General features: G+C 31.2%; 1 protein-coding gene across 8 annotated transcripts in view; it reads left to right on the forward strand.

Annotated features, from left to right (window-relative positions):
• Window positions 1-550: 550 nt before the first annotated feature.
• Window positions 551-21,867, forward strand: part of Ucp4A (Uncoupling protein 4A) — a 28,640-nt gene continuing 7,323 nt past the window's right edge. Inside the window, exons 1-10 of one of the 8 annotated variants that reach the window (XR_012455400.1) lie at window positions 554-1,082; window positions 2,396-2,540; window positions 2,950-3,029; window positions 3,891-4,078; window positions 4,211-4,333; window positions 4,658-4,855; window positions 5,687-5,779; window positions 5,951-6,071; window positions 13,300-13,494; window positions 13,581-13,940. Coding sequence is in view for 4 of the 8 variants with exons in the window: in XM_074118452.1 (XP_073974553.1) it covers window positions 1,047-1,082; window positions 2,396-2,540; window positions 2,950-3,029; window positions 3,891-4,078; window positions 4,211-4,333; window positions 4,658-4,855; window positions 5,687-5,779; window positions 14,298-14,433 (999 nt within the window). In the remaining 4 variants the exon portion in view is untranslated. Of the gene's footprint in view, window positions 1,083-1,383; window positions 1,996-2,395; window positions 2,541-2,949; window positions 3,030-3,890; window positions 4,079-4,210; window positions 4,334-4,657; window positions 4,856-5,686; window positions 5,780-5,950; window positions 6,072-13,299; window positions 13,941-14,297; window positions 14,454-21,867 lie in introns of those variants that run through there. The other 7 variants (XR_012455401.1, XR_012455399.1, XM_074118452.1 and 4 more) reach the window with 7 other exon arrangements.

Here is a 21,867-nt window from a genome sequence, read left to right on the forward strand (position 1 = left end):
AAGAGGATCCAAGATAGAGAAACGGAAATGGGTAGGAAATTATTCCCATAAAAAAAAATCTAACCCTTCAAGCAAAATGATAATTACTCATAAATAAAGAAATATTTATTTACTAGGACTTGTATATCAAGCTTTAAAAATATTATCTCATTATCTTACGAAAAGAAAAAGCTGTGTGCTTAATCTTTAACATAGCGCTGGACACTCTTATTCTTATCTTCATTGGGTAAGTTTAACCGTGTACATGACCGTGAGACAGTCAAAGTAACACTGAGCCAAAATTTAGTATTACCTAATTGGTTTACTTACTGCAGTATCCCTCCCACTCTATCACCAATTTCACAAACATTCATCGATTGGAAATAATTTTTAGTTAAATATTCGTTTTATTTGAATACAAAAAACATTATAACGCTTTCTTAAGATGATTTTAATTTTTAAAATTTGTTTTTGTCCATTACTCTTATAAAATACGAAGAATTTCAAATAAAATATAATATACAAACACAATGATCTAGTGTGCAGGTGGAGTCAGTCCTCGTTACCATAGCAATGGAACCGTTTAACAACTCCGGTTCCAGCTCCAGCAATTTCTATTGGCTAGATTCAGTGAACGAAAAAATGGAACGAGTCCGGTTTCAAAAGGATTTAAATCACTCCGGATTCGACTCCACCAACTCCAGTGGATTTAACCAATGAAAATGCTAGAGCTGGGCCGGAGTCGTTTAACGGTTCCGTTGTCATGGTAACTACGACTGACTCCACCTGCACACTAGATCATTCTGTGTTTGTATATTATATTTTATTTGAAATTCTTCGTATTTTATAAGAGTAATGGACAAAAACAAATTTTAAAAATTCAAATCATCTTAAGAAAGCGTTATAATGTTTTTTGTATTCCAATGAAACGAATATTTAACTAAAAAATATTTTTAATCGATGAATGTTTGTGAAATAGGTGATAGAGTGGGAGGGATACTACACTAAGTAAACCAGTTAGGTAATACTAAATTTTGGCCCAGTTTTACTTTGACCGTCTAGCTGACATGTACACGTTCAAACTTACGCCAATGAAGATGAGAGTAAGTGTCCAGCGCTAAGTTTAAGATTAAGCACACAGCTTTTTCTTTTTGTAAAACAATAAGATAATATTTTAAAAGCTTGATATTCAATTCTTAGTACATAAATATTATGAGTAATTATAATTTTGAAGGGTTAGAATTTTTATGGAATAATTTCCTACCCATTTCCGTTTCTCTACCTTGAATACTCTTGAAGTAAGTTAACTCCAGTCTTCTAGTGGTCAAGCTAGATAATGACAAAACTGCATTGCTTTAATTTATATTTGACTAGCCTATTTTTGTGTTAATATTTGTATTACGTTGTTAATTTTATATTTATCAGAGCAATTGGAAATTAGGGATAGTACTCAATGTGTGTTAAAGAAATATAGTTTTGTTATTAACTGGGAAAGCTAACATTTAATGATATAATAATATAATAAATTGCGTGACATTTGTTCTTATGTTTAATCGTTCCAAACCTTCTGCTGCCTCATTTTCATTTTTATTTGCCTAAATTTTTTGGGGCGGGGCGGAATCACTTTTTTTTAAAATAGGGATTTGAATCAACTCGTTCCACCATCGGACTCGTTCCAATGGAACGAGTCCGCTCAAATAGCCCATCACTATTAAACACTACTCTCGAGTCTCGACGGGTTGGCTATTACGGCGTATCGGTCAGTAGTTCGCCTACCTGCCCACTAACAATTGATGGCTAATGTCTGACAATTATTATTTGCCAGACTAAATGTTCGAAAGATATCAGATGGCTTTCGACTTATTAGTTATCAATTTATAGTTTTAAGTGGGGTTGACATCTATGTAAGAAACGCAGTACTATTTTTACTACTAGTCATGTCTTTCGTAATATGTTGGGAAAGTGGATTTTCCATTAGTAAATTTTCGGGAGCACCTAATATATCTTCCATTTCAGGTAAATAGTAAGTTAACCTATAATACTTTATAGTATGCAAAATATTCACCGGAATTTTTGTATGATACTAATTTAAAAAAAAACTCAGATTTCGTCCTTGATCATTATAACGAATTTATACGCTTTTCATTCATTCTTTTCATTTTTAATTGTGTCATAGTTAATACTTAGCAATATCCTTAGAAAGAAAGAGCATATCACAGTATAATTCCTTATCCATTTGACTTGACAACTTACGCGTACTCCAAATAAAGAAATGATAGTATTTAACCTTGGATTAGTAATTTAAATTTATTAACAGAGAGAAAGGAAACTCTCTGTTTCCTGTAGTGTAGTATTGTCCTCGCAACTGTAACAATGTTTCTATGAGGTGATATAATTTTAAATTATGGATGTTTAGATAATTCTAGTGACAGCAGAATTGGTCCAAAGATTGATAACTGAAATGGTGCAAACAAAGGTTCCTCCCGTCCAGCATAATTATGCAGATGCCTTATGGTGCACATACTTAGTATCAGTGGTAGCTGCAAGTGTTGCAGAATTCTGTAAGTGTAGAATTTATTGTTTCATGTAGATATTAGGTATCATTAGTTTACTTTGTCGTTCCGGCAGTGGAAAGCACTTTTACTGTTCTTAAATCCTAAATGTTTATTGATGTAAATAGATTGAAATATAAAAGTAGCAAATGATTCAAACAGATTTTTTAATATTGTTCTGCAGACTTAAAAATGTACTGATAATTTTTTTGCCTTTTGAATCTTGAATGCACAATCATAAACTCAGTTATTGCAAAAAGAAATATTTCTCCAAGAATAAATTAAAAAAAATAATCCTAAATGCAACATAAGTTTGTTTATTTTAATTCCTTTTTAATTGTTTGTAGTTTGGTGATATTAGTGCAATTAAAAAGTATTAAAAATAATTGTCTTGAACTTAATAAATTTTAAATTGCAGTGACATACCCATTGGACCTTACAAAAACCCGTTTGCAAATACAAGGTGAAGTAGCCGCACAATCAAATGGTAACCCACAAGTAAGTGATCTTGCATAATGATTATTTTCAGTTGTTCATATGTTCTTGTTTTCCTTAATTACTGTAATAGGCGCTTTCGTTTTTAAGCATTATTTCTATTTTAATATTAAAATCGTCTATTTAAGGTACTTTATTTATATAAAAGCAATTATCTTTAAGCAATCAAAAGGTAACGTGGAGAGACTAAAGCCTCATTGCTGGCTTAGAATATGTGTTCATTAAGTAAATAAATTGTTTGCGGATTGCACAGTCCTACCTCTGAACATGAATTGTGGAAAGAAGTTGTCTCTGTAGGAATTGTCCTTATTTTAGGCAGTATAACTGCATACCTGATCACTTTGCGATTCAAAATTTAACTCTCGCCTTTCCGTACACCCCAATTTTCTCATTAACGCATTTATCTTTTCTCTTTGAATCTCCCATACAACCCTGAGACGACGCTGGGCTCTTAATTTACTTAAGAAAAGGCGCTGAAAGTCAGTTATTGGTTTATTGGAGAGCTAACTCAATAGGCTTGGTGGTAACTCCTCATTTTTTATGGTGTAGTTTCTAGATTGACTTCCAGAATTGTAAGTTTTGCATGAAGTCATGTTCAATTAGCAGTTTGAACAGGCAACGTAGGGTAAACGGGAACGACCAGGAAAATGATACCACTGCATTTAGATATACTTTTTTCCTGTAATTTTTAGTTGTAAGTTAATGCATTGTTTGTACTTATCTCCTTATTCACATTTCCTTAAAATAATATTCTTTTGTAGGAAAAATGAACAGAATTGGAATAAAATAAATATCAATAAAGATTTCCCTTGTGGATCCATTTCAGATCTTAAAAAATAATTCTAACTGAAAATATTTTCACAGGCTGTTTATCGTGGAATGGTTAGGACAGCCCTTGGAATTACTCAAGAAGAAGGATTTTTGAAATTATGGCAGGGCATTACACCGGCCATTTATCGTCATGTGGTTTATTCTGGAATCAGAATCGTTACATATGAATACTTACGAAGGAGTGTACTTAAGAAAAATGAAGATGGCTCATTTCCAATATGGTACGTTTATGTCACATTGCAACAATGTAAAATTTTCAAAAACTTTAGATGTGACAAACATAATTGAAAGGGTCCATTGAATGTCACATTTTTTGAATTTTATGCATCCTGCAATTAACGTGTGTTCCGTAGGAAGTCAGCAATAGGTGGAGTCACATCTGGAGCTGTGGCGCAATTTTGTGCCAGCCCAGCTGATCTTGTCAAAGTACAATTACAAATGGAAGGAAAACGTAGACTATTAGGGAAACCACCAAGGTATATAACAAGTGTTAGTTTAGGATTAATTAACTAATTTATATACCAAGCATCAAAATATTCTCAAATAAATTTAACTGGGAACTGGATAGAAATATAAATGTCGGAACGTAAAGAAAAATATCTTTTGGACCACAAAATAAAAACCTTATTTTTGAATTCTGCGTGGAAATAAATTGAAATCCTTCCACTGTTGTTTAAACTTGCATCAATTCATTATCAATATATGTAATTTACCTGGAAATTGATTCATTTATAATAATTTAAAATTGTGGCTTTAAAAAAAAAAATGCTGAGTGGTTATAGATTTTAATTTTTTTACAGAGTACAAAGTGCAAGTCATGCTTTTTTCAAAATTCTTCATGAAGGTGGAATCAGAGGTCTGTGGAAAGGTTCAATTCCAAATGTTCAAAGAGCAGCACTAGTCAATCTGGGTGATCTTACAACGTATGACACTGCCAAGCAGTTTATTCTGTCACACACTCGACTAGAAGACAGTCATACAACCCATGTTCTGTCCAGGTATTTATTCAAAAATATTGCTATTAGAAATTTTTTGGCATTGGCTTTTCACCATACTAGTTCAGTTCTCTTGTAATGACATGTTAGACAATTACCCAGTGGTAAAACATTTTCACGAAGGATTTCACTTACTCAGTAGATCTCTAAGCTCCTTCCCATTTAAACGACGAGGAGGATTGTTTGGAAGGTGAGAAGAGTCGGTCTTAACAGTTTCCTGTAGATGCTTGTGATTTAAGTCAAGATTTGATCTGTAGTCGAAAAAGTAGTTTAAAACATCTGTTCACATCTTGTTTCAGTCGAGTATTTGGGTTCTAGGTGAGTTTTTTGTCAATGTACCGTCTCTAAGTATCGTACTACATCAGCTTGAGGAATATTAACACCGTTCATTGGAACAGATTTCCGTAATGTAATATGCACTGATTTTCGTTCATTTATTTTAATTTCCATTTTCGTACCCACGTTTAAAAAAGGTTTAAATGAATTTGAATAATCCGACTGGCTTTGGATAGGTTTGATTATGATGAAAGAATAGCAGTATCGTCAGCAGTATAACATAGTTTCAATAAAATGGTAGGAACTATTTGCGAGAAAATATCAATATAGAAGAAAATTTATTATGTAAGTGATTCCCGTTCTATCGATTTTCTTCAATCTGGAAAGTTAGTTCTATATTTTATTCTTTTCGATATTACACAGGAAGCAAGGCAGCTTTAAAGGGAAGCTTAACTACCCCTTTTCCCAGAATTTTTTTTATCGAATTTACTAAATAATAATATTCATTTCTCGCATAAATGTACTTTGATGTAATAAAAACTTAAAATTGATTTTTAGTGGTTGCGCCGGCCTAGTTGCTGCTACTATGGGTACTCCTGCTGATGTTGTTAAAACGAGAATCATGAATCAGCCAACTGACCACAGTGGAAGGTAAGCTGAAAGATTCAAAAATTTCCTGAAAGATTTTCTTTTTTGTGACTGATAAGTATTGCGACGATAAGAATAATTATACTAATATAAATATTATAGCCTTATAATATTACATATGCTTTACGCCGAATTTATGAAATGCGCAGTTTTGTTTCATAATTCTTGTAATAGGCAAAAAGAAGACTGTTTGTGCATGATTTCCCGGTATGAATAGATAAATTACTTAGCTATGCGAAACTCTATCCTAACGGTGATCACCATGATGACTGAAGAATATATTTCTGATATTGCGGTAAAGTTTTAAAATATTTTTTTTAGCAGTAAATACTTAAGTAATTTTGCTTTCTTTAAACGACTTCTTAAAAATTGCGGATAGAATTGTTACAGTTCAAAAATCTGTGCCTAATTTCTTCTTATTAAATTAAGGTGCCTCAGAATCTGAGATCAACGAAAAAACATTTTTTGTTTTACTCTAATAACAAAGGAAGAAACAAATATTTATTTACCAATATGCTAATGCCTTAAGTAAACGGTTTGCAATAAAGAAATAGAGGCTGTCCAAGCCAAAACTTTTCAAGAGACCATTTTCGTTTGTTCAAACCTCACCTTGATCTGAACCTGTTTCCTGTAGTACATTTCTCTCATATTAAACCGCGGTGTTTTCCATTAATCAAAATGATATTTAAATCATGTTTATTGGAAGATCTCATGAATATTTTTTCTGTAATATCACCCCTTGTAACAAATTCTCAGAGAGTGAATTCGTTACCAAAAATAAAATTGAAATTAGTTGCTTTTTATGTGCAAAACATTTTTTGTCTTCATTATTATACTTTTTTTTATTAGGTATAAGTAATATTTACTTGATTGTTATTACTTTAGCACGTGAGTTAACATTTAAATAAATAACATGTAATAACCAATATGGATTTTTTTGTTAGTCATTTTATGAGGCTGATTAATAGCAATTGAATTTGCAAGCTTTTGGCTCTTTTAGGAGCATTAATTTTATTAACTTATAATTTCTTTCTTTTACTCTTCGTTAGGGAAAAGAATTATAATCGTGCAAATTTTCTGTATCTATTTTTAAAGAAAATATCTGTGTTATCGGCAAACAATAAAGTGATTACAAAAAATAGGTCATACATATAATTTAGACGTCTAAGAGATAAAAGATTGCTGAAGACAGAAATCCAGACACATTACAAAATCGTTAACTTCATCACGATCATTGACTCTCTTACTCTCGTTAGAATTCTACACTTGTAAATTGCTTATTCTGTGAACTTATTTTTGTAATCTGTAACTTAAAATTGTGTAATTAGTCAGTTTAAGTTTTATGTAGAATTTATCATGGTGTTTTTTAAAAAGAAATTTCTCGTTTCGCTTAATGTAACTTATTAAAACTGTCCGGTAGGACAGTTGTATAAGGGTTGATCGTCAAAAACTGCACGAAAAAGCGTAACGTTGAAAAACACCCAACTTTGACAATTTTTTTCTCTTTTTCTATAAAAGATAAAATTCCCAAATTTTCTTTAAATTATAGGGCAAACCCACCTTTATGACTGTAATTTTTTTGCAACCACCCAGACCTAATAGATTTCGAGAAAAAAGTTGCCGAAAATGAGCAAAAACGGCATTTTCAGAAATTGTTGTTGTTCTTGTTCTTCTTGTTGTTGTTGTTGTTACCTTTTTTGTAAACTACGTAGCGCCTAAACGCGTGAACCGATTTTCATGAATGAGGTGTCATTCGATTCGGAATGTTATGTAGATGTGCCTTTTGGGGGTCTCGACGCTGTACACCGAATGGGAGAGGTGTTAGCCCCCTTTATGTAAGGCCCCCTTCAAAATTATTATTACTAATTACTCTGTAAATCTTAGCCCGATTTTGATAAAATTTGGTAGGATGATGGGGTTAGGGCTTCCCTACGTAACATTAAAGCGACGATCTGCTCTTACACTAGTTAAGGGGAAGTATAGCAATCGTTTCAAATTATCGACAAGTGAACCGATTTTCATGAATGAAGTGTCATTCGAATCGAAATTTTGTACAGATTTGCACTTTAAAAGTCTCGACGCTATGCCTCATATGGAGGGGAGTTTGCCCCACCCAAGTAAGGCCGTTTCTAAAACTATTATTACCAATATTTCTATAACGCTTTGTCCGATTTTGATAAAATTTAGCACGAAGAAGTGATTAAAGCTACTCTATATGGCTGTGAAGTGCCATCATGCTCTTACACCTACTAAGAGGAAGTACTGCAATCGTTAAAATTATCAATGGGTGAACCTATTAAAACTGTCCGGTAGGACAGTTGTATAAGGGTTGATCATCAAAAACTGCAGGAAAAAGCGTAACGTTGAAAAACACCCAACTTTGACAATTTTTTTCTCTTTTTCTATAAAAGATAAAATTCCCAAATTTTCTTTAAATTATAGGGCAAATCCTCCTTTATAACTGTAATTTTTTTGCAACAACCTAGATCTGAAAGATTTTGAGAAAAAAGTTGCCGAAAATGTGCAAAAACGGCATTTTCAAAAATTGTTGTTGTTCTTGTTCTTCTTCTTCTTCTTGTTGTTGTTGTTGTTGTTGTTGTTGTTACCTTTTTTGTAAACTGCGTAGCGCCTAAACGCGTGAACCGATTTTCATGAATGAGGTGTCATTCGATTCGGAATTTTATGTAGATGTGCCTTTTGGGGGTCTCGACTCTGTACATCGAATGGGAGAGGAGCTAGCCCCCTTTATGTAAGGCCCCCTCCAAAATTATTATTACTAATTACTCTGTAAATCTTGGCCCGATTTTGATAAAATTTGGTAGGATGATAGGGTTAGGGCTCCCCTACATAACATTAAAGCGACGATCTAATCTTACACTTGTTAAGGGGAAGTATAGCAATCGTTTCAAATTATCGACACGTGAACTGATTTTCATGAAAAAAGTGTCATTCGAATCGAAATTTTGTACAGATTTGCATTTTAAAAGTCTCGACGCTACGCCTCATAAGGAGGGGAGTTTGCCCCACCCAAGTAAAGCCCTTTCTAAAACTATTATTACCAATATTTCCATAACGCTTAGTCCGATTTTGATAAAATTTAGCACGAAGAAGTGATTAAAGGTCCTCTACGTGGCAGTGAAGTGCCATCATGCTCTTACACCTACTAAGAGGAAGTCTTGCAACTGTTAAAATTATCAATGGGTGAACCGATTTACATCAATGAATTGTCGTTCGATTCAAAATCTTTGCCTCTTTGCCTTTTTTGGAGAAGTACTGTATTCGCAGTTTGTTTTTCTTACTCCTCTTAAAAGGAAGTACTGAAATCGCAGTTTAATTTTGCTAGTTACGTACAAATACCTTCCTATTTTATTCAAAACGCTTTCTCAAAAAAATTGTTATTGAGGATGGCAACTATAATCATTCTTTATAAAGATCTCTCCAGTGCTAGTTACAGTTCCGACTTAACACCTTTTCAGGTTATAGAATATATGATAGAATTGCTTATTCCAAATTTTAAACAAATCTGTAAAGCAGATATGTAACTTTGCAAAATAGACAAAAATGAAAATCTATCCAAAAGGTACAAAAATCTCCTTAACAAAAACTTACAGTTTTAAAAGTTAAGTATAAGGGTTGATTAAACGCCAAAAGGTACACAAATCAGCTAGTACCCAACATTTCATTCATGCTTAGTTCATATAATTTAAGTAATTTTGCTGCATTAACTTTTCCTTCACATTTTTTAGAATTTATTAGATGTCACAGACCCTTATGCTGGCCAGTTCATTCATAATATTATTTTGTTATAATTATGATAAAATGTATATTATATCCGTTTTTAAATAGGTACTTTATTTTAACTCTATTCCGAATTATTCTTCGGATTTAGCTTTAATTTGCCCTTTATTCTGAGATGTCACATATATATATATGCAAAAGTAGAAAAAGACAAAGTTAGAGTCGGCTACTGTTTAAATTTGAATCACGGATTTGAAAGAATATTTCAGTGTTGAATTCGTTTTACCGAAATATTCGTGAGCACAAATAACACACAGTTAATAACAAGTAGATTATTCAACAATAATGATTCATTTCTCAATTGTAATTTAATTTAGACCCCCTAATTTTACTTATAGTAAAATACTGGAATAATTAGCTGTCCTAAAAAATATGTTTATTTTATTTATTTTATATTACATATATACAACATTGTGGGAAGAACACCTAGTTTGAGAATGTAATTGAAGAAAACCATATTATTTGCGATAAAGCCAGATAATTATTACCTTTAATTATAAACGTTTGGCTACTACATAAAATAACAATTACTTTAATCGAAGAATGAACTTAAAAAGACGATCTAAAAAAATAAATAAAATAAAATAAATAAATAAAATAAATAAATAAAATAAACAAAATCATTGATGTATGTTGATGTAAGCATTTTTTCAAAAAGTTTTTGAATTTTTTAACCTGTAATTAATAGATTGATTATTATAGATTAATAGATATTAAAGTCAATCTACAGTGCTACTTGAACAAATATTTTGTAGATAAATATGGCCAGCATAAGGGTCTGTGACATCTAATAAATTCTAAAAAATGTGAAGGAAAAGTTAATGCAGCAAAATTACTTAAATTATATGAACTAAGCATGAATGAAATGTTGGGTACTAGCTGATTTGTGTACCTTTTGGCGTTTAATCAACCCTTATACTTAACTTTTAAAACTGTAAGTTTTTGTTAAGGTTTACATTAAGTAATGAATTGTCGTTCGATTCAAAATCTTTGCCTTTTAGGGAGAAGTACTGTAATCGCAGTTTATTTTTCTTGCTCCTCTTAAAAGGAAGGTCTGAAATCGCAGTTTAAATTTGCTTTTTACGTACAAATACCTTCCTATTTTATATAAAAAGGCTTTCTCAAAAAAATTGTTATTGAGGATGGTTTGGGGACCGCAACTATAATCATTCTTTAAAAAGATCTCTCCAGTGGTAGTTACGGTTCCTACTTAACACCTTATCAGGTTATAATGATAGAATTGCTTATTCCAAATTTAAAAAAAAACAGTAAAGCAGATATGTAACTTAGCAAAATAGACAAAAATGAAAATCTATCCAAAAGGTACAAAAATCTCCTTAACAAAAACTTACAGTTTAAAATGTTAAGTATAAGGGTTGATTAAACGCCAAAAGGTACACAAATCAGCAAGTACCCAACATTTCATTCAAGCTTAGTTGATATAATTTAAGTAATTTTGCTGCATTAACTTTTCCTTCACATTTTTTAGAATTTATTAGATGTCACAGACCCTTATGCTGGCCATTTTCATCTACAAAATATTTGTTCAAGTAGCACTGTAGATTGACTTTAATATCTATTAATGTATAATAATCAAACTATTAATTACAGGTTAAAAAGAAAACGTTATAAAAAATTAAAAAAATTACGAGGCTACAAAATTCAAAAACTTTTTTAAAAAAATGCTTACACCAACATACATCAATGATTTCGATTATTTTATTTTTAATAAAAATCGTCTGTTTAAGTTCATTCTTCGATTAAAGTAATTGTTATTTTATGTAGTAGTCAAACGTTTATAATAATAGGTAATAATTATCTGGCTTTATCGCAAATAATATAGTTTTCTTCAATCACACTCTCAATGTAGCTGTTCTTCTCACAATGTTAAATATATGTTATGTAATATAAAATAAATGAGATATGCATACGTTTAGGACATCTAATTATTCCAGTATTTTACTATAAGTAAAATTAGGGGGTCTAAATTAAATTACAATTGAGAAATGAATCATTATTGTTGAATAATCTACTTGTTATTAACTGTGTGTTATTTGTGCTCACGAATATTTCGGTAAAACGAATTCAACACTGAAATATTCTTTTAAATCCGTGATTTAAATTTAAACAGTAGCCGACTCTAACTTTGTCTTTTTCTACTTTTGCATATATATGTGACATCTCAGAATAAAAAGCAAATTAAAGCTAAATCCGAAGAATAATTCGGAATAGAGTTAAAATAAAGTACCTATTTAAAAACGGATATAATATACATTTTATCATAATTATAACAAAATAATATTATGAATGAACTGGCCAGCATAAGGGTCTGTGACATCTAATAAATTCTAAAAAATGTGAAGGAAAAGTTAATGCAGCAAAATTACTTAAATTATATCAACTAAGCTTGAATGAAATGTTGGGTACTTGCTGATTTGTGTACCTTTTGGCGTTTAATCAACCCTTATACTTAACATTTTAAACTGTAAGTTTTTGTTAAGGAGTATACATAGATTTCAATATCAGCATTACTTAGAATACCCATTTTACACATTCACATTTATAACTTTTGTGAAAAATTCTTCTAGGAAAGATTAACTTTCTGCTAAACTGACATTTCGCGAAGTTTGATGTATCATCTCTGAAAAAAATTGAAATTGTTTAATTTTTTTGAAAATTTGAAGAAGATTGTTAATCAATGGCATTTTGCTGATTAGACTGCTCAATTTTTATTTAATTTTTTTCGTCAATAGTTACAACAATTTTCTATAGGCCTGGTACACATGGCATATGCGTGTTTATATTTTGTCTTTTATCTGAAAAAATTGTCCAATAATTTTCATTTAAGCGGAGTTTTGAGAAAGGTTAAAAGGGGAAAACTCTTCTCTTAAGTGTGGATTAATTTTATTTTGCTTACATACTACGTCATAATACATGAGTAATATTTTTGAGTATGAAAAGTCGAGTTAGATTATCTTTTTAATACGAATCTTAAGTTTTAAAAATATTTAATTTAATAAATTAAGGTAAGTGATTGTCGTTCGATGTTCGCACCAATTTTGTTTTTTTAAATAGAATTATTATAAATTTGTACAGATTTAGGTATTTCCAGTTTAGTTTTCAAAGTTTTCGATTATTAATACCTAAATGTATGAAAAGCTTTAGGCCCAAAGAAAATTCTAATTGTCTGTAAAGTGAAAACGTTTTATCTGAAAGACTCGTTGGGAACGAAACCTGAAATAATTTGTTTCTGCTAGACTAGAAGTAGATTTATATCCATTTCAATAAAATCTTCACCTTAAAAATATTTCCCATGTAAAGTGTGTTTATTTTCTTCCTACAAGCTCTAATTTTCGAATGTATAAAGAGATTAAAAACATATTGTTTAGATTTAGGTGGGGGTATATCTTGTGTGTCTCACCCAAATGATAAACTACTTGATCTTATACAGAAGTATATATTGTTTGTAGCCTTAAAAATCATTCTAAACTATAATATAAATACATTTTTGTTCATGTACTAATAATAAGTAAGGTATCACGAAATTTTAGAAAACTAGAGAGTTAATTTAATTTCATTTTGTTTTCAGGCAAAGTTAATTTTCTTAGTTCCTTTATTTGTTAACCAGCAACAGTTCTGCATTTCTCTCAATTTTTTTCCCCCCCAACAGGTATCTGTATTGTTGATTTATTTTAATTTTTTTAACGAGCTTTTTGAATTTTTAGACATAACATGTTTTACTAGCGTGTAAAATGGATATATAAAATTAATTTCAACATGTATCCAAGGAAATGGTGTTTTGTCTGTGAAAAAAGTCAGCTAACACCCTATTGCCTAGTGCTTTTAACGAATTAGCGAATCAACAGTGTTGAGGAGCAACCTCATTACGTTAATGTGTATTCAGAAGTAGATCTCATCAGGTATGTGACTCTGTACAGCAGTATGTGACTATGATTTATTCAATATTTTAAAGAATTTGAATTTTTTCCAATGCTAACGAGATAAGAAATTTATTGAATCAGTCCGAAGTCTCTGGAAGAACAATTTTTTTAGAAGATTGAACGCAGCTGGAATAGTGCCAGAAAAGAAGCAACGGGTCTTTACTACTCACTAGAACAATCAATGTTCCTCGAAATCACTTTGCTCGCGACCACCATGTTGATTGGACATGTTAAGAATGGTCCCTTTTATTATACCAAGCTGCACCTCAACCTGCACTTTTGGAAGGAAAAGAGTGTGAAGATCAAGTGACAGATGTGCATCGTGCAATTATGTCTTTAAGAGTAAATAAGTTATAGTACGGGTTGGAATATGTACTGAGACCCGAACAGTGTTACACATTGTTGAGATAGAATAAATTTAATAGCGAGTCAGTGTGTTAATAATATCGATATAGACTGTGAGGTTGTATTGGCATCATTTATGTGAGAAGATTTTTCAACCGCAAAATAATGTGAGATCTCACAGTGCTCGAATAATTTGTGTGTATATCAAAGAAGTTGGATATGATTGTTTTCCGAATTTAGTGTCAGAGCCAGAGGAGAAGTTGATTAACATTTTAAGAGAAAAGATTTTATCAAATTAATTTAAATAAACAAGGTTTAGAATGAATTTTATCGTTTGTTTGTTTTTGATTGTTTTTCATAATTTATTAAATGTTATTTCCATTCCATACAGGCTCAAGAGAACATGAATCCTTCTAAACATTTTCTGCTAATTGCAGGTTTTCCTTCTTTCTTCCTACCTCCTTGTTGAATCCTGAACGTCTTAAACGAACTCTGAAAGAAGACTATAATATTACTAACATTGGAATGTCCTTATTCCAATGTTCCTTAAGATATGTAATTATTCTTAAATAAAGTTGTATCTTATCCAATTTATTGTCTATATCTGTTCTAATCTAATCCGAAGAAAATTATTAGAATAATGAAATTGTGAATGAGAAAATCGAATGAGTATGTCGATTAAAACCGTAAAATTTGTTGACATGAAGAGGGGAACCCAATGTCGCCTCTTCCCCTAAATCTCCTGAATGAATGTTAAAATAAAAGTAACTTACATTATGATAAGTGCATAAACGAGAAAAATAGTTCAGATTTTTTCGTGAGAAAATTTAAAAACTAAGAGAAGTTCACTTAATAACTAACACTTTCAATGCATTCGTTAGTCTTGTCTATAACCGCCAGAGTGGTGAATATGGTGGTAAATGAGAGTAAGGCCAAAGAATATACTTCTTGTAGAAAGTGGAGCATGTCAGAAGCAAGTCCATGTCCGTAGAAAGGTGCTGAAGGCCAGGAAGTGGAAATCTACCCAAACATTTTGGTAACTAAGGGATATCTGCAGAAATACAAAAAGAATGATGCATGAATTTATAATACTTTAGGATTATGTGAAGGCTTGGATTCAATAAATTTGGAGATTAGAAACAAGATTGGATCGTTAACATAAAAAAATAAATAAACATAAAAAATGCTGGTACGATCTTTACTGTTGAACGTTCTGAAATGGGTCATATCTTTAAAAGGGATCAAAATAAGTGTAGGAAAGAGTAAGAAAGTTCAGAGCTTCAAACTGCGATGGAGCAGATGATATAATGAGGATGCTAAGGTCTTATTAAATAAATGTTAGGAACTGCAAAGCTGCCAAATAAACCGAGAAGACTGATGGAAGATCAAGAAATCGTAATGGGCTAAAACGCTGAGCAAAAAGAAGTTATGGCACCTCTTGTTTGCCCATCTACACCAAAACATTCGGATCTTCTGTTAGGACATTAATCGAATTTAGGTCGTATCCTGTGTATATTAAAAATAAATCTGCAAGAATGCAATCCTTAATCCTTTTTCTTACCAAGGATAGATTGTAGTACTGGGGCGTTTTGGTATTCAGTATAGTTTTTGATGTTAGGTAAAAGCACCCGCACGGTCCCGATGACCCCTTGGTCCATTTTCTCTTATGGGGTAAGATTTTAATTTTCAATTTTTGTAGTCTTTTGGTTAAACCTCTTCATTTTATAGCTCAATAAAATGAATGCTCTCAGAAGGTACAAAAGGTTCCACCTCATTTGTAAACAAAGATTTTTTTGGCAAATTTCCATATCTACCTTGAAAGCCGCTTGTAGTTGAAGCTTCTGATTGGCACCACACCAAAGTGGATGTGTATTATTTCAATTTAACGTAAGAAAAAATAAGCTTTTTCACAAATTCAAAAGTTATTCCTATTTTGTTTTAATATGTTAAAATTTTTAAATTATTTTCTGATCTCCGTTGTCTATATTTTAATTCAGATTTATGTAAAAGTAGTATTTTATTGATCCTGCAGGGTTTCCTTCAAATTTCCTTCCAAACTTAGGAAACAGGACTTCCTTTTATGACTGTTTTATTAATTTCATGAATTAATTTAAAGTATAATGTTAATTTTAATTAATTTCTAATCAAAAGTTTCTTCAAAATAATTTAAACTCTTACTGCAGTAAGAACTGTTATAAGTAACAAATTTAATTCAGTCTCATTTTATTAAAACACTTAGTTGTTTCAATATTACATAGTTAGAAAACTATACTGAAATTGTATCAAGAAAACTCAAATTCCCGCCCCCAGATCCTTCCTAAAATACTTAGTCAGAAAAAAAAGGTTCCACAAGATTGCGGGTACTTAAAAAAATAAAAATGGGCACCTCCGGTCAAAATCATTTTCTTTCAATTCTGAATTTTATTAATACATTTAATCTGAGTTAAAATTGTGTTGGTGATGTGGATGTAAATTATACTACGGTAGCACATTAGAGAAGAAAACGTAGCGCATTTGCACAGAACGGTTATCAGAATGTTTTGTTTTTGTTATGACGATACATACATGCATCGCATAACATACGTCAATAGTCAGTCAACTTGATTGGCCGAATAATTTTAATTTGCACGGCTTCTTTAATATATTGCTCAAATAAAATTAGATTGATTTTCCTTATGTTTCAGCTATGTATAAAAGGTTAAATCTTCAACAAAAGTTTCTGGATGCAATTTAGGGTGTTACCCTTGAACGATTCAAGGCGTGGTACAGTCCCTCTCGCTTTTTCTCTCTCTTAAACCTGACTCAGGACTTCCTAATATTATAATTTTTTTAAAAGAAAGCATTTAATTTTTTGCAGAAGTTAAATACTTTTACACTTCGAACATATATATTTTTGTAACATTATTTAATTTTTAGCTGTGATTTCACTAACATTGTCTTACCTTCTTGCTAGATAGGGAAAATATTGCCAAAAAAAAAAAGATCCTAATTTGAAAAAAAATCAGTTGAACATAAATGCCATTTTACTGAACAAAGTAAAGTAATCGCCTATTTATTTAGACGGGGCTTAACTTCCATCTAATCAAGTGTCGTGAACGGAGCCTCATTTTTTACTAAACATTTTTTCCTAATGAATAAAAAATTGCTACATACGGAGTCGAATTGGAAACTCTCACTTACAAATCCACGCTTCGTAACCGTTACACTAACTCCCGCTCCCACTTCACTGAATAAATGTGTGGTTTTGATTAATGATTTTTCTGAACCAAAAAAGAAAAATATCAAGAAAATATCTTTATGTAAACTGCGTAAGAAAAAGTCTTGTGTGTGTTGAAACCGATTTTGTGTTTCATTAGAAGGCATCATGGGGCTTATTTTTTCTTCTGGTTCAAACCTAAATGCAGTGTTTGTTTTTATTTAAAGCTGTTACTCATAGCATATTTTTAAAACTTCTTGGGGAAAATAAATTTCATATATCAGATGAACCTTCAACTTTGTTTATCCTTTAAGGAAAATTTATTTAAATAAATATGTATAGTGTTATATTAAAGTGTTAAATTAAGAATAGTTTATTTAATATTGTATTAAGACTGCTTATTCAGCAGTAAATTTGCGTAGGTAGAACCACTTTATAAAAATAATAAATTGTTTGTTTTTTTTCGTTCATCAGCACCCCTAAAATTTGTATAGTTTTTTTTTCGTTCTACAAAAAAGAAACAAAAATCGATAAGGTATAGTTATTATCGAACCGTAAAACTTTTGGTATGGAGGCAAACACGCTAACCTTGTGATTAATTTCTCTCCTTCATCCCCACTCAAATGCTTTTTCTCATAGTCGATCCCCACTCTTTTGCCTTGTACTCTGGGTAAGCTATGAAATCACACGCTGGAGGATTTCTAACTTATTTAAGGGGGAACTTTTAGAAATCGTTTTCTCCTGTCTACCAGGAAATTCTGTTTCATAAAAATTTTATAACTACTAAGGTTTTTAAATAAATTTACATTTTGATAACAAATTTTAATTTTAGAAAATAAATGACAAACGAAATCAATTGATATTATTTGTATAGAAATGTTTTCTTTTCTCAGGCGCTTATTTCCTTTAAAAAAAAAAAATAGTTTGGGTATTTTCAGGAAAATGTAACCATAGATAACTATCTAAAGCAGGTTTTTATAACGTTTTTAGGTCGATGGCTAAATACAAATTTTTGTGATCACACACATTAATTAAAAATATTCCTGTCCATAATTTGGACGCTACAGAAGTTGATGCTCTGTTTTCTACCAATTACATATAAGAAAAAGAACATAGTTTTACCTAAATATTCTCGTTCCGAAACCTTTTTTTGGTGATACACATAATGTGTTCCAATACCTTCTGTATAATACTAGTAACGTATTGGCATTACCTGGTATTGTATACCCGATACCTGCGTCCGAAGGCCAGCAATGCACTAAAAAAAGATCCGTGAGCCAATGACCTCAAATGTTGATGTGTCTTAAATAATAATAATTATAATGAATATTAATATATAGGTTTCATGACCGTAAATTGTTAAACTTAGGATGGAAGATTTGCGAGGAATCGGTCAAATAAAACAACTCGTCTTTGCCAACGTTTCGACAAATATATTGTCCTCTTCAGGGCCTGGATATTACAAATACAAAACAATTTACAGAGTCAGTAACATAGAAAAACAGCAATATGTTACTGACTCTGTAAATAGTTTTGTATATGAAATATCCAGGCCCTGAAGAGGACAATATATTTGTCGAAATGTTGGCAAAGAGACGAGTTGTTTTATTTGACCGATTCCTCGCAAATCTTCCATCCTAAGTTTAATAATAATAATAATATGCTTACGATTATGAATTTAGTCTTTAATATCTAAGTATCGCAACATCAGTAGGAATCGACATCTGAAGACTAATGAACATTAGATTATAGTCAAGTGGACATAAGTTTTATAAAGATTATTACCTGATATAAAAATCTTCAGCTGGTTATAATGATGAATTGAACAGAACTTGTAAGGGTATTTTATTACATGAATGGCGACGAAATATTTTGCTTTTAATACAGTAATGAATGACAGATACAAGCAAAACTGCATTACGCATTTATTTGAATCATTAAATAAATTATTTTATAGAGAGAGAATAATTATTTAAAATAAATTATTTGATGTATACTTCGTTGGTAATTAATATTTTTAATTCATTTTCGTGTAAAGGTCCACGGGTTACACTATGCTTAAACTGAAGTTTTTTGTCAGAAGTTATCAGGTATACATTTATAAATTGTAATATTAAGAGGCATCATTTAAAATTCCATATTCCAGAAAATGATAGTATAAAACTTCAAAAAAATTGATAACAGATCTTAGAATTATTTAAATATACTACAAATTACGTAGCTTAGACATTCAAAAAAATATTCTATCAAAAATATCTTTAATTTCTGAGGAATAATTAAAATCAATAAAGCCACAATCTCTCTGTATTAATTATTTAAGTAAAATAAATAAATAAATAAATTAACATTTTTCATTTTCATTACTTTCAAAACATATTTAAAATTGATTTTAGAATGTTTATGTAAATTAAAAAATATTGTTACGAAAAATTAAATATAAATAACAAACGTAATAATTATTAAGAACGTATTTTTTGTATTCTGTATACAGGATAAATATTAAATACGAGGTTGTGGTGTTGGGAATAACCGTAGTTGCCCGTATTGACCATTAGGTTTCCCCATTACATTTTATTTCTAAGTCTGGCAGCGCTATCTACAGGGTTTTGCCCGAACATTCATAACTGGATTAGTTCAAGGAAGCTCTCTCGCTTGAACACATTTGCTTCCCACTGCATGGGCCTATAATACTAGAATTTTTCGTCGCACAAATCTATATACTATTTTGTTTGGTATTTTTAAAAATTGTATTTTACTATTAGAGTTTGCGCTAAACAGATCATTTTAATGTTTTCGTTCGTAATGTTTAAACATAATAAAATGAAAATATACCATTATGATATATTTGAATAAAATCTGTTAATCCTACATTTTTTCCCCACTTATCTTTGTGACGTCCTTAATCGTTGTCGTCCTGTCAAAACTAGAGAAAAAACTTACAATTCAATAAAAAAGCGAAGAAGAATATCAAGCATGTATCCTTCATTCCTCGAGATCTGAGAGCAATCATTAGAAAGAATATTGGGTATTTCAGATTATCTACTCCAAATCAGATCAATTACAAAAATTGGGAGAAAAAAACGAAAAACATGTTTCATTCCCCTACCCAAATTTAAAAGAAAAACTTATTTTAGATTTTGGGGACAAAATCCCTTCGCATGGACTGCAGTGCAAAAATATTACAATTACAGATGAAACGTAGTAACATTTGAACTTTATTTTTTAAATTTAACCATTTTATATATTATTTATATTTTATTTTAAGTATTAAAGAAGGCGTGCTAGACCAACAAGTAAATGTAATTAGAAAATATACATAACTTGAGAAACAAGAACGGCGACCATCCAGCGTTGAACAAAAGTTAAGTAATGTAAATCCAAACCCATTTCCTGCCAAAAAAATGAACATTCTGAGTTCGCCCCTTTGCAGAAAGATGCCTTCCACAAGGCATGTGAGTGAATCTAATTTCCTGTTGCAAGCTAGTGTTGTTGGTTGGCCACCTGTTGTGCCGCACCGCATGAGGCAGGAGGGACGGTCGGTCTCTTTTTCTTGTAATATTACTTACCCAGTTGCCGCCGTGTGAAATTGTAATGGTAGCCCCAGCAGTTAACCATTTTCCAACCGTTCTCCTATAAACAATCTTGTTGCTTTTGGACAAGGTTGTCTTTAGTTATGGCCGAGAATGTTATTATGTACAAATATCCATTCTAAAAATGAAGAAAATGAATCAATTTCAGGTTTAAGTCAGAGTTTTAAAAAAATCTACATAGATCAAAACTCTTTAACTTTGATGAAGCTTTATTTATGAACAGTTATTTAGAATTTATAGATTATTAGTTTTTAATAACTTTTGCCAACCAAAAACCATTCATTCCACAACTCGAATTCGAAATGGTGACGCAATGTTTAGACTAACTCAAAAAAATTAAGAAGCAATAAAGTAAATTAGCAGTTTTTTTTTACTATTAATGTAATTAATTTTGTTTCCAATACGCATTGCTCGCATGCAGAGTTATCTTTACGATGATCAGTAATTGATATGGGAGGTACATGTCCAGCTGGCTTACATTTGTTTTAGTTTTAGCTTCTTGTATTATCAACTTGATGTAAGTTTTCAAAGGAGACGAAAATTCACATTTTTAACTTTTACTTTGAATGAATAAATATGCCTTTATTTTCATTTCTTTTGCCTAACAAATATTTGATTGAAAAAAAAAACTGTGGCTGAGTCATGGACACGGCCGTGTGTTGTACGTGAATACGTTTATGTAACAGGTTATATTTTTTGTTATATTTATGTATTTAGGATGAACCATAGACGATCACACACATCACCTTATGTCCGAATGGATTGTTGACAAACGTCGTAGTGAAACGTGCTCTAGCTGCTGCCCAATGTGTCTTCATAATCAACGATCGAACACAATCTATGCCTATACAGTCCGTTCTCGATGTAGAACCGATTTCATCATCCACTTGCATAATTTCAACCGCCCCAGCTGCAGATATACTGACACCGTCGTTGATCCGCTCGGCCGCAATCATTCTTTTACGTTCCTGGCGCAGCTTGACTCGGTCATATGGTATTTTATTATTACCATTCGATTGTTCTTGAGAAGCCCTTTCCAACCGTATACGATCTCTGTATTTGGTTTTGGCTTTTCGACGCGTATAGGCCGACATTATATATTTTTTGAAAATATTTTTTTATTCTAACACCTTATTATATTCACTGTCACTATTTTACACTAATGTTTTATATACAATCAATAGATTGTGACGACAGTTGACGATTAAAACTTAAACGAAC

Source organism: Rhodnius prolixus, unplaced genomic scaffold, assembly GCF_049639745.1.
Source record: "Rhodnius prolixus isolate KJV_2025 unplaced genomic scaffold, Rpr scaffold_2, whole genome shotgun sequence".
In the NCBI taxonomy this organism is placed as follows: Eukaryota; Metazoa; Arthropoda; class Insecta; order Hemiptera; family Reduviidae; genus Rhodnius; species Rhodnius prolixus.